The sequence below is a fragment of the Orcinus orca genome, chromosome 8 (assembly GCF_937001465.1).
Source record: "Orcinus orca chromosome 8, mOrcOrc1.1, whole genome shotgun sequence".
NCBI classification, from domain to species: domain Eukaryota; kingdom Metazoa; phylum Chordata; class Mammalia; order Artiodactyla; family Delphinidae; genus Orcinus; species Orcinus orca.
The window spans coordinates 44,971,867-44,984,686 of NC_064566.1; the positions used below are offsets into that span (position 1 = coordinate 44,971,867).

Below are 12,820 nucleotides of genomic sequence, written 5' to 3' on the forward strand. Positions count from 1 at the left end.
TATAAGGTTTATTTAAGGAGAACAAAATGTGACCTGCTGGCTTATTAAAGGGTGAGCTTTCCGGGAGATGGCCCAGCTCCCGCAGTGCTCGGCTGACTCCAGGGAAGGGGAATGGATCCCTGGGAAGGCTGGGCCCCTGGAAGGTGAGAGGGGTACCCCTGCTGTCTTTCCTCTAGCTGTGTGTTCAGCCTGGAGGGCTTCCTGGAGGAAGGGGCTCGTGAGGGAGGGTGCAGCTGGGAAGAATAAGAGAGGCGTGTCAGAGGCCTGCAGAACACCAGGAACCAGGGGAAGTGAGACCCAAGACCTGGAGACGACTTGTAAGGGCAGTGTGTGTAACAGGAAGGCCAACAGGCCTGGTGTTGGTCTCTTCCCCTATTTACCAGCTGTGCAGCCCTGGACATAATATGTCTGTTTTTTTGTTGGTAAAGTGGGGATTGAAGTGGGAAAAGAGGGGAGAGAAAAGAAATGTATTAATTCCCTAATTCCATGCTCAGGGCTTTTGCTTTCATCTTCTCACTTCCTCTGCACAATTCTGTGAGGTCAGGAGGTATTATCACCCCAAGCTGTTCATGGGTGCCCTGAGGTTCATTCCCAGAGTTGCTAGGAGGATTATGAGAAAACACACGGGAAGTGTCTGGGACAGAGCCCCACATGCAGTAGGTCTGAGTAAATGTCACTTCCTTCTATCCATGTTTGTGTCTTTGCCTCTGCTATATGTAAAAGGCATCTCTACTTTGTCTGAGATGCAGATGGTGAGAGAGGGAGTGGAGCCAGGTGAAGGTGGCCTTGGAGGTGGGCTTCCCTGGGTCATTGATTACTTGGGCTTATGTGGCCAGATGCCCCAGGGGAAGATGCTCTGTGACTCTGTGACCAGAAGGGTGAGGCCCTCCTAATTTAACTCCAAAAGGTTGTTCAGACACAAAACACAGAACAACAATCTCCTCAAAACCAAATTCCAAAGTCATTAATTTAGCCCCAAAGTTACCAATAACAGAATATAACATCTGACACTCATTGAGCATTTACTAGCTGCCAGGTACCCTTCCGCGAGCTTTCCATCTGGAGCTGCCAGATTTAGCAAATGAAAATACAGTTATGTCCATGCACTATTTGGGATATACTTATACTAGAAAAATTATTTGTTGTTTATTTGAAGCTCACATATAACTGGATATCCTGTATTTTGTCTGGCAATCCTGTTTCTACACCAATCTGTGGAATTCTTGTAACTACCCTGTGAGATAGTCATTTTACAGATGAGGTAACTGAGGCACAGAGAGGTGAGGTCACTTGCCCAAGGTCACACAGCTAATGCGAAAAGCTGTATGATGAATTAGTGTGGCTCCGGAGCCTGACGCCCTTGAAGTCCGGAAGCCAGGAACTTGCCTGGCGAACTCTGTTTGAACCCGCTGACCCACAAGCTTCCTTGAGGTCCTGCCTTCTGTTTCAGCGGTTCAGAGTGGGAGCAGGGATGGGTATTTACACTGCATTAAAACCTGGCAGAGTTCACCCAGAGGGCCGCTGGAATCTTCCCACACTCTCCTGATTACTCTCTCTCTAGTACCTGCGAAAGTGAAACCCAGCCAGCACAAGACTGAATGTTCCCCACAAAATCAGTTTTGCAGAACATTAGAAGTTGCCCAGAGCTTTCTGTGAGCTGATTAGGGAGAGAACAATTTGATTTTATTACCATGTAGTTTGCACACATTGGAAGGAGAGAGTGAGGATATTCCAGGACATTCCATCAGTGTATTAGAGGATTTCTCCCTGATTGCTTTGTGTCTCCTGATTTTTAAGCAGCTTCAGACTGCGTGCGTCCATGGTTACATGCTTGGCGCTTGCCACCATGGCTTGTGTCTGCCTTTCTGTGTGGGGACCTCTGCTCCTGACCTTCCTCTGACTGAGGGTGCCTGCAGCCCCATGCGTGACAGTCACCTCAGGAGAGCTTTGCTGCAAGTGACCTTTCACCAGGAGGCAGAGAAAACTCCTACCAGAAAGCAGCTCCTCCAGTGCCTTGCAGACCATTACCTCACAGTGTCAGCATTAAGGACATCAGGCCTGGGCGCCACCTGGGATGGGGTAGGGGTGAGGAGGAGGGTACTTCCACCCCACTCCCCATCACACTGTGCTAACTGGGATGCCTTTCAGAGGCTGCCTAGTTCACCTTTGCCTCCAGGCCCTAGCATAGACCACAGCAAGCGCTAGGCATTCAAGAAACGTTCGCTGTATGAATGGACAGAACAAAGCATAGTAATGTGCAAATGTTACAGGCTGGCCCCCTCTCTTAGACTCTAAGACTTTTGAAAACCTTTGTGTCAATCATAAAAAGCAAGGGTAAGACAATGTGCACGAGAAAGAATTTAATGAAGCTGGAGGAATAAGCCGAGGGGGGAGGGAGGGAAGAAGTGGGGAGGGAAGGAGAGAGGGAGAGAGGGAGGAAGAAAGAGAGAGAGAGGAGACTGGGGCGGCGGGTAAGCAAGTGAAGAGTCAAAGGGGAGAGGAGAGGGGAGGGTGGGAGTTAAGGTTTGTTCTCCTTAGAGGTGAGAATGAAGAGTGGACTTCTCTCTCTCTCTCTCTTTTTTTAAAAATAATTTTTATTGGAGTATAGTTGACTTACAATGTTGTGTTAGTTTCTGGTGTACAGCAAAGTGAGTCAGTTGTACATATACATATATCCACTCTTTTTTAGATTCTTTTCCCATATAGGCCATTACAGAGTACTGAGTAGAGTTCCCTGTGCTATAGAGTAGGTCCTTATTCGTTAACTTTTATATTTAGTAGTGTATATATATCAATCTCAATCTCCCAATTTATCCCAATCTCCCAGTTTATCCCAGAAAACATTTGCTTTTTATCTGCTGAACGATTCTCTAAGGCAGACTCTCTCAGAGACTCGCCCACATGGATCACAGCTTCATTGGCTTTCAGATCAAATAGTTTAACTTCCGGGTCAAACCATGGATGCTAGAAGAAGCATATATTTTTCTTTATCTGCTAGGGATGTCTGTATTTATCCAATTGTTCCCTCCTTTTTATAGTTTCATCTTCTTATGTCTTATAGTTTATTGTTGGTGACTTCAGATTGCTTTGGGAAATAGGTAGTGTGTCAACAAAAATAAATAAACTGCATTCTACTTACTTAGCAGCTGGAACATATGAGACTCTTGGAAATGGGTATATGGTATAACCCGAGCACCACCACCACCATTTTATTTCTAGAATACAACATGCAGAAATTAATGTTTGGCTCCTTCTGCCCCCTTATGTAGACCTAGCCCATCATCACCAGTGCATGCTGGGAATTTGTAAAAGCCCCTCCAAGGGATGTCAGAAACCATATGATAGAACAAATGGGAAAATGATATTTTAGCCAAAGTGCATTTCTTCTTGTTTACCAGAGGATTCATACAAGAAAAAAATTCTCTAAATGTGATGAACATGGAAAAGGTGATTTTCAGAGGCCAAATTTTCACTGTAGAAATAAATTCCACCCAGGGAAGGAACCTCACACATACTATAGGCATAGTCAGTGTTTTGACTGGCATTGCCATGGTAACAGTCACCCATGAGGCCATATGGAAAGTAGTTCCGTCAGGATGTTGTGGAAGTTACACGGCCACGAATAACTTCTAGAGATCTATTGTACAGCAGAGTGCCCAGAATTAACGCTACTGTATTGTATACCCAAATATTTGCTACAAGGGTAGATCTTATAAGTGTTCTTATCCTCAGGCAGGAGGAAATTTTGGAAGTGATGGATAGGGATTGTGGTGAGGGTTTCACAGTATATACTTATCTCTAAACTCATCAAGTTGTGCACATGAAATATGTCAATCACACCTTAATAAAGTGGTTTGAATAAAAAAAGATGACGTGGGTGGAGGAGGCTTTAAGCACAAACCTCCTGCGCTCCAGAAAACCAAGACAGGCTAAGAATCATGGGTCACAGGAGCAGTAACTCAGATGCTTTTGGGGCCAGGCAGGGAGTGTGAATGACTGAAACAAGCCAGCGTGAGCTGACTCCAACCAAGGGTTACTCGGCAGAACTGTGGAACCAAGATGGCTTGATCTCCTGGTTTTTTAGGAAAAGCAGGAAATCCAGACCTTTATGGGAATTCTTCTAATTATGAAATGTTGGTAACTAATATAAAAACTTGTAAATGCTACTCACAGCAAACAGGCTCCCAGGTCTCCAATTTGTACCTCTGAGCTCAGAGGATAGGATTCAGAGGATACTAATTCTCTAACTGAGATCCAAGAGGCCATGTTAGCAAGAAACCCTTTTAGTGAGGTGAACAGAAGCCTCTGGGAAAACTTCAGCCCTTTCTGCTCCCCAGAGAATCTACCCAGGAGAAACACCTTCCCCCTGCACCACATTCCTTCCACTTCACTGGCTCTCCCATTTAGCTTGGCACTGCCTGGGCCCTGCCTGCCCCAGCTCCATCATCACCTGCCATTTTGACACTCTGCTTCCCGTTCCTGACCTCAGCAGCTCCCATGGGTACTGTTCCACTGTGTGTCCTCAGGCCCCACACCATGACCCAAGATCCTCTGCTTCCCTCCTGGCCCCTTGGAAGGCGCCAGCCCCTCTGCTGCTTGCCAGTCTCCCACCAGTGAAGCCTGGTGGACAAAAGGTGGGGAGAACTGAGTGGAGCTGCTGTTCATTTGAGTGATAACCATGATTAATGGGTATTTGTAGATCAGATGACAGTTATAAAAGGGCATACACATTCATCACTTCATTTTATTCACACAAACGTCTTCTGAGACCGTAGGCCATTGACTACTTTATAGTGATGGGAACTGAGGGACAGTACAACAAGAGGACGAAGCAGGTGACTAGCTTATCACCAGCCCATCAGGGTGAAACTATCCACAAAAGGAGTTGTTGCTTTTGGGGAACCTTCCTGAGTGTCTCTTCCAGGAGGAGTCTTTGACAGAAAGATGTATATCTGCGTTCTTGGAGGGACTGGAGCTCTGGGGTCATGAGGACAGGTTGGCCAGTCCTGGCTTCAGCCACAAGCATCATGCTGACTCCCTGTCACTCTACCTTCTCCAACCGTGCATATCCAATTGGAGAGTGACACGGCTCCAATTTACTAGGGAGCTCCTCAAAATTCCTGTGGGGCAGAATGGTGCTTCAGTAACAGGGCCTCTTCCAGCAACTCAACCAGTGGGAATCACGGGGATCCATGGACGGATCTGCTGTCAACATTTCTGTTTTCTCTTTGGGCAGTCAAGTTATTCCCAGGCCTAATCCTCATGTTCCCCATCTCCAAAACCACAAAGACCAAACTCACTGGAGTAGCAACCAAGGTCTTTCAAAAGCTGGCTCAACCTCTTATTCTGGTTTCATATTTTGCCCCAAAATTAGTTTCTTGGACCTCATTCTAACATGTCAAGCAATTCTCTGAAGCATTTTCAGGAACTGAGGACAAGAGACCAAATATTATAACAAAAGATGTTTCCCCAAGCTTTTATCACTCAGGAAGTTCCAAGTGTTTGGGGAGCTGTAAGCCAGGAACTGTGGATGAAGACCAAATATATATGAGGAATATATTTTTGTCATCTGAATGACCAAATATATACATTTCTTATAAATCACAATATGGCAGCCCCCATCCCTGGGCCCTCCTATTTCACATACTCTATAGTCTATGCTCTAGCTACATTGTGAATCCCCAATGCCCAGTTATGCCTTTTACTTATGCTGTTCCCTTTGCCCAAAAACCTCTCCCCTAATATCTTTGTCTTGCAAGCTCCTATTCATCCCTCAAGACCTAGCTCAAATGTCCCCTCCTCTTGAGAGTCTTCTCCAGCTCCCCTCTTGAGAGAGTTTTCTTTCCTTTTCTTTGAGCTTTCACAGAATGTGCTTCATTCCTTACCACCTTATACTTATTATAAGTATTAATTACTTCTCTGTATCCCTTGCTTGGCTGTGAGCTCTTGAGGGTCTTTGTATCTCAAACTACCCCTGGCACATGATGGATAACTAAACTGTGTTTGTCGAATGAGAGAGAGAAAAGTAATCTGACAGTAATATTACCATTTATTGAAAACATCAGTCATGTGCCAGGTGCTGTGTCAACATTATTTTTAATCCTCACATCAACCTTGTGAGTTAGATTTTATGATCATGGGGCATAGAGTGGTTAGATAACTTGCCCAAGGACACACAGCTAGCAGATAATGAGCAGAAATTTGAGTGCAGTGTGATTCTTCCAAAAGGCAGTGCTGCTTCCTGTTCCTCCTACTCAGCCAAAGTCCCTGCCCTTCCATGTGCTCGAGGATTCTGAGGGCTTCCCCCTCCTCCCATCACTGCAGCTCCCTCCTGCTGAAAGGTCCTGGAACACAGGGGTCCAGCGTTCCCTGGCTAGACTCAGAGACTCTTCTCCAGCTCACCCGGCCTCATGTTTGAGGCCAAGGGAGGGAAGAGATGCAAATGACAATGGGAAGAGCTGGTTTCACTAAAAGTTGTGGGATTTGAGAAGTCCAGATGGTACTGTACAGCACCCACTTGACAACAAAGAATGATGTGAAAAGGAGAGCCTCCTCCTCACCTCGCGAGGAACCAACACCTGCATACCAAGGGCTCAAGAACACAGCTCAGCCTGGCTCTGCGAGGGCAGCCCCCAGGCCATGGCTTCAGTGGGGCCAGTAGAGGTAAGAGCACTTAATGCCCAGGGACTCCAGAAGGACACGACCTCCAGAGACAGTGGCCATAGGCACCTGCTGCTCTGAAGATTCAGGAGGCCACACCAATAGTGCAGGTGGTGTGACATGCTCGGGAGCCCAGGGAGACAGGACTTTGGCAGGGAGAGTAGGGCATTCACAGAGGGCCCGGGCTGTACCCATCAGTAAGGGGGCAGGGCAGAGGAGAAGGCAAATGATGAAGGGTCCTCTGGAGGAGTCAGGACCTCTGGAGAGTCTCCCAGACATAGCTGGGAACAATTCTGAGATGGAAATACCGCAATAGCACGTGGCAGAAGAACCAGAGAGATACTGTGTGTTACTGTTAACTGGTCCTATTTTTACCCCCAATACACTTAGGTGTAGGAAAACACAGGTTGATATGCATCTTCATGGATCTTATTGTATATCCTATACAGTATTGCTTTTATTTCATTCACTCATTTACTCACTCAGCAAGTATTTTTTCTACTCCAGATAGGGTTTTACAACTCACACAGCCATTAGCAGCATAACGGTATACCAGTTTCACTACAACTTCTCCAACCTGGGATGTAATAACTCTTTCATTTTGATGGTTAGTAGTTTTGTTCTATTTTGTTTAGTGGTTGCAAACTATCTCAAAAATCTAAGGATTGGCTCCTAACTTTTGTTCTTATTTCAGAAATGTGTATTTATGTAGATAAACATTTTTACAAAGTTACAAAAGTCAAAGCGTGTTCCATTATCCATGGAACAAATCACCTTTATTGAAAGGTCATAATTAGCCAAATGTAGGGCGTCACTGAGTATTGGGAATGTGTGGTGTCACTGCCTTTTCTGCTGGCCTCCATCCTTCCCCAACCAGGCTGGTTGCAGCCTGAGGACCCTGCACCATTCTTTTTCTACATTGTTAGTGAGAATTAATGAGGGATGGCTTAGAAGTTCCCTAATCTTAGTGCATGAAAATAGACCAAGTTAAGCTCGGTAAATGAAGGAGAAACTGCCTTTTTTTTCCCCCCCTGAATAATCCAAATAAACAGCATTTGACCCTTGTCAAGAAGTCTCTGAGTGTCATGATACTTGAATAAGGGCTCCAGCTCCTGGGAGCTTAACTCCATCTGTGTTTTTTGTTCTAAACAACCAGGGCCCTCCCACCGCAGGAATATCTTGCAGTCCACCCACCATCATCCTGACTGGGGATGCCAGTTCACCGGAAGAAGAAACTGACAAAAACCTGGTCAACAGGTAACCTCCTATTTGCCTAATCTGTGCTGTAAAGAGCAGTATTTCCTAGCATGTGCGGATCAGACAGCTCTATTTTTTACAAATCTTTTCTTCGTTCTTGATCATTTTATTGATGAAATAAAATCAAGCAGTTTTTCAAAATGGGAGAGAGAGCTTGGGATTTTTCCATTATCTTTCCCCACAAATTATTTCTTGTCTCCTAGATTTGGCTCTTTGCACCTTGTTAACCTTTAAGAAAAGCACAGCTCATAGCAGGGGAGTTTTCTACAGTAACTGCTCAGATATTTAATTCAAACAGACCTAAAAGATGTGAATTTTTTACTAGAATCCTGCTTCTGGCCAAAGTGGGTCCTGTGTGGAAGATGATCTCTTGGAAGGGACACTGGCTCACATGCACAGGGATGTCCCTGCCTCGGTTTTACACAGCACTAGCCCATGCATTGGTCTAGCTGGAATGAGATTTTCTAAGTTTAATTTCCGAAAAGTTACAAAGATAATTCTAATACAGATATATAGTGAGCATGTGTCAAAGATTTACTTAACTCATTGACGAGGGGACCATCAGGATAACAAAGCCAGTTCAAAGGAGGATACGAGAAATGGATATACGTAGTATAATCAGTGAGGAGGAAAAGAAAGCTGGAATAAGATTGCTAAGTTAGAGACTTCCCTGGTGGTGCAGTGGTTAAGAATCTGCCTGCCAATGCAGGGGACACGGGTTCAATCCCTGGTCTGGGAAGATCCCACATGCCGTGGAGCAAGTAAGCCAGTGAGCCACAACTACTGAGCCCTTGTGCCACAACTACTGAAGCCTGTGCACCTAAAGCCCGTGCTCTCCAACAAGAGAAGCCACCGCAATGAGAAGCCCGCGCAAGGCAATGGAGAGTAGCCCCCGCTTGCTGTAACTAGAGAAAGCCTGCGCGCAGCAATGAAGACCCAACGCAGCCCCCCAAAATAAATAAATAAATACATCTTTAAAAAGAGAAAAAAAAGATTGCTAAGTTAGATACAAGATAGGTTAATGTTTCACAGGGCAATGAAACCTTATTTTTATCTTTTCTCCCCAACAGAAATCATCTGCATCTCTACCAGGCAATTATTCACAGTTTATGAGTTTTCTGCAAGTTAGATATTCACTCAGACTCTGAGCCCTAATAAATACTAAATCATCAAAGTTACAAAGGGCAGTGGTTCGAAAACTTTGGAGAGCATCAGGATCACCTGGGTTTGGGGCCGGGGCTTGTTCAGTCACAGATGGTTGGGCCCCATCCCCAGAGTTTCTGATCCTGTCAGTGGGTGAAGCCTGAGAACTTGCATTTCTAACAAATTCCCATATTTTTTCACCCTTGAAAAAATAACAAGCTTGTAAGATGATGCTCTAGGATGACTCTGAAAGATTATGCAAGCATCTGGTCTCCTATTTACCAGCTGTGGACAAATTTTCCTAACAAGATGACTCTGTTTGGTCTTTCAGAGCTCACAGTCCCCACAGGAGGCTTTCTCACCGACACCTGAAGGTTTCCACTGCTCCCCTGACTTCTGTGGGTAAGGGCTAGGCCGATTTGTCTTATTTCTGCCACCGGAGATAGGGGTCCAACTGAAGGTGTGTTTGAGTAGGAAGACTGAGGTCTGGCAGCTTGGCCGGGCTTGGCCCCTTCCCCTCTTCTTCTTCTCAGATTAGTAGTCCAGAGGGGATAGTATCTGAGTTGTGCCTTAGAGAGTCGGACAGATAGATAGACAAGAGGGAGGAAACGTCATTTGGGTGGAGGAAGCAATTGTGTTGCTGGGCAGGAGCCATAACAGAGCAATTGCGTGCTTGGCTGTGTGTCAGGACTCTTTCAAATGACAGAAACTCAATTAAACTAGCTTATGCCAAAACACATAAAAATAAATAAAAGCCAGGGTCTGTGTGTTCAGGGAGCGCTGAGCCCAGATGCTCATGTTCGGTCATTAGCAATCATCCCATCCCATCTCCCAAGTTTCCTCTCTTGTGTGTTGGCTTCCTTCTGGGCAAATGGCTACCAGCAACTTACATCCCTTCCGTGAAAAGAGAGCTCCTCTTCCCCATATACCCACCACCATTCTCAGAGTTGCCTCTCACTGGCCTCCCTGGCCATCCCTGAACCAGTCACCCAGGGGGATTGAGCTCATTGGCTGGCTGAGGATGGTACGTGGTCCCCTTACTGGCACTTGGGCTGAGGTGGGCAGTATTGTTTAGCTCCTTCCTAACATGACTGAGACTCAGACGAGTTTCACCCAGTGCAAACCGGGGAGCTATGACCAGAAGGAGGAGGAACGGAGGCTGGAGAGGCACAACGGGAGCCATTCACTACCAAGGGGCTGGAGGAGAGGAGTATGTGGGATCAGGGAAAGTGGCTGGGCGCAGTTTGGCATCTGGACGTCACACGGGGGACCAGGAGGAATCCTGATGATCTGAGGCAGGAGAATCGCATGGTCAGATATGGCCCTTAGGAAGGTCACTGTGATAGGCAGTGGAGGATGGGACGGAGCAGATAGCCTGGAGGTGGAGGACCTATGAGGTGGCTGATGTAATTGTGCAGGTAAGTTACAGCTGATGAGCAAGAATGGTGATGAGGCACAGGTTCCAGAGATACTTACTTGATGCTGAGTTGGTTGGGGGCAGCTGAGGAAGAGGGAAGAGTGTGGAGTGACTCCTACGTTTCCGAGCAGCTGGGTGAGAGGTGGTGTCACCCACCCAGGGAATGCGTCCTGGAGAAGGGGCAGTTATGGAGAAGGATGGGGGTAAACAATGTGAGTAGAGGGAAAAAGGAGGGAAGGTGGCCATGGGATTGTGTCTTTGGCCCATGATCTTTGGAGTGCTTCCTTTATCCACATATGTTAAGCTCACTATCTTGTTAAAGAAACAGAGACCGAAGGAAGAACACTAGGGGAGCAGGTAGAACAGGTGGGTCTCCTGGTGGCCTTCCCTCATGGCAGAGTGGAGGACAGTACTGGGAACCTAGGTGGCTTCACGGCCATTTGTGACAGAGGACCTGCCACATCCACCAGCTACAAGCTGGAGGGGTCAGGCCTGCTGGGGGAGCCCTGGCTGTCCCCACGCAGCCCTCTCCAGGACCCGGCAATGGGCTGAGATTTGGCTGGCCAAGTCCCCTCTGGGCAGTGTCCCTGGGCTGAGGGGTAGGGGCTGGGGGCAGGGCTGAGGTTGGGGACCAAGGATTCCGTGGCTCTCACGCCGTGCTCACCCCTCCTCTGCAGACCCTGCGGGGCACATCATTGACCTGGTAAACGGCCAGCTGCCGGACATCAGCATCTCAGAGGAGGACAAGAAGAAAAACCTGGCACTGCTGGAGGAAGCCAAGTCGGTGAGTGAGCGGTTCCTGACCCGCCGCGGGAGGAAGTCCAGGAGCAGCCCCGGCGACTGCCCGTCAGGTAGGACTACAGGAGGCCGCCCTGAGCCCCTCCGATGGGGGCAGGCGTTGGGGAGGGCCCAGCCCCAGCTGCAGCAGGAGCCCTGCTTCCCAGGGGTGGCCCTCGACGCGCCTGCCCCCAGGCCTCTTGGGCCCAGGAGGACTGAGCCGCGTGGAGAGGATCCTGTGAGGAGAGGGCATCGCACCCCGTATCAGAAGCTCTGAAACACTGACCCAACTCTAGCCCAGAAAACTCGGCTTTCCATTTTTTGGGGTCTATGTGTGACCATTGTGTCTTCCTGCTTTGCCAAGAAGTGCTAGCCCATATGACACCCGTGAACTTGACCTGGGCTCCCCAGTCCCTGAACCCTGCCTGGAGAGAAACCCACTGTGTGATGCCCGAGTGCACAGACTCCCGGGCCACCCTGCAGGGCTGGAGTCTGTGTGGTCTCCCACCATCCCCAGGAGGCCCTGCTCTGTGGGCACCTCCTCTGCAAAGGTCAGGAGAGGCTGGCCCTGGGCTTCCTCTCCCTGACCTCCAGCTGTGCCCTGGGAAGGATCCTAGGGAAGGGAAGTGTGGTCTTTGGTGTCTCTCTGGAATTTCTGGATTAGAAGAAAGGTTTTCTGAAATTCTCCTGCTATCCCTTTGGCTAAAGTCACTCTTTTTCTTGAGGAAAAATTTGGGGCAGCTAAACAAGTCAATGTACTTAGGAGGGAAAGGGCACATTTGAAATCAGAGCCATCCTGGCAAGTCTAGGAGGTATAGCCTTTGGAGCTGTACCTGCCAAGCAATGCCAGGTCCTCTGTTTCTAGAAGGTGCTTTGGGGTGAGGCCAGGCAGACTTGAGGAGTGTGACCCCAATCACCCTCCCTCTCCCCCAAATGACCCCAGCGCCCCCTCTGTTGGGCTGGCAGCAGGGAGGCATTGGGCTGTGGTAGGAGCCTCATATGGAGTCCAGAATCAGCCCCTGAACCTGACGAGGCAGACCCAGTCCCCAGAGGTGAGAAATACCTGAAAGGATGTCTTTGTTAGGCTGAAGTCCTGAACCTTCACGAATGCTGGCCAATTTGTGTCTGTCTCCACAGCTGTTTCCCCAAACCTCAGCCCTGGAACTTCTCCTGGGTCCTCTCAGAGCAACTCCCTCACTGTCCCCAAGCGGCCTGGTGAGGTCCACCTCCCCCCCCGAACCCCACGGCATTGCCCACTCTGGCTCCCCACCTTGGGTGGTGGCTCAGTCCCTCCCCTGGGCCCCAGGACTCCTGTCCTGCAGCCTTCCCAGTCAGGATGCCCGTTTGGTCCCCTCCCCAGGGGCCTGGCTGGGCTGCCTCAGAGGAGGAAGATGTGCTTTCTTTGGGGTTTCAAGCTAGCGTGGGGAGGTAGGCCTAGCCCAGGATGAGGATGGAGGGAAGGGGGCTATGGCTGGGGCCCTCTGCCCAGAGAGGACCTGGAGAGGTCACCTCAGAGCTTATTTGCAAAGGCCTCTATTTGGGCCACTCTCTGTGTTTTGACTGCTT

The 12,820-nt window shown here is 48.3% G+C and overlaps 1 protein-coding gene across 8 annotated transcripts in view; it reads left to right on the top strand.

Annotated features, from left to right (window-relative positions):
- Positions 1–12,820, top strand: part of IRAG1 (inositol 1,4,5-triphosphate receptor associated 1) — a 178,313-nt gene that overhangs the window by 107,557 nt on the left and 57,936 nt on the right. For all 8 annotated transcript variants that reach the window (XM_049713589.1, XM_049713588.1, XM_033404521.2 and 5 more), the window contains 4 exons: positions 7,817–7,917; positions 9,392–9,462; positions 11,155–11,328; positions 12,392–12,469. In XM_049713589.1, coding sequence (XP_049569546.1) covers positions 7,817–7,917; positions 9,392–9,462; positions 11,155–11,328; positions 12,392–12,469 — 424 coding nt within the window. The remainder of the gene's footprint in view (positions 1–7,816; positions 7,918–9,391; positions 9,463–11,154; positions 11,329–12,391; positions 12,470–12,820) is intronic.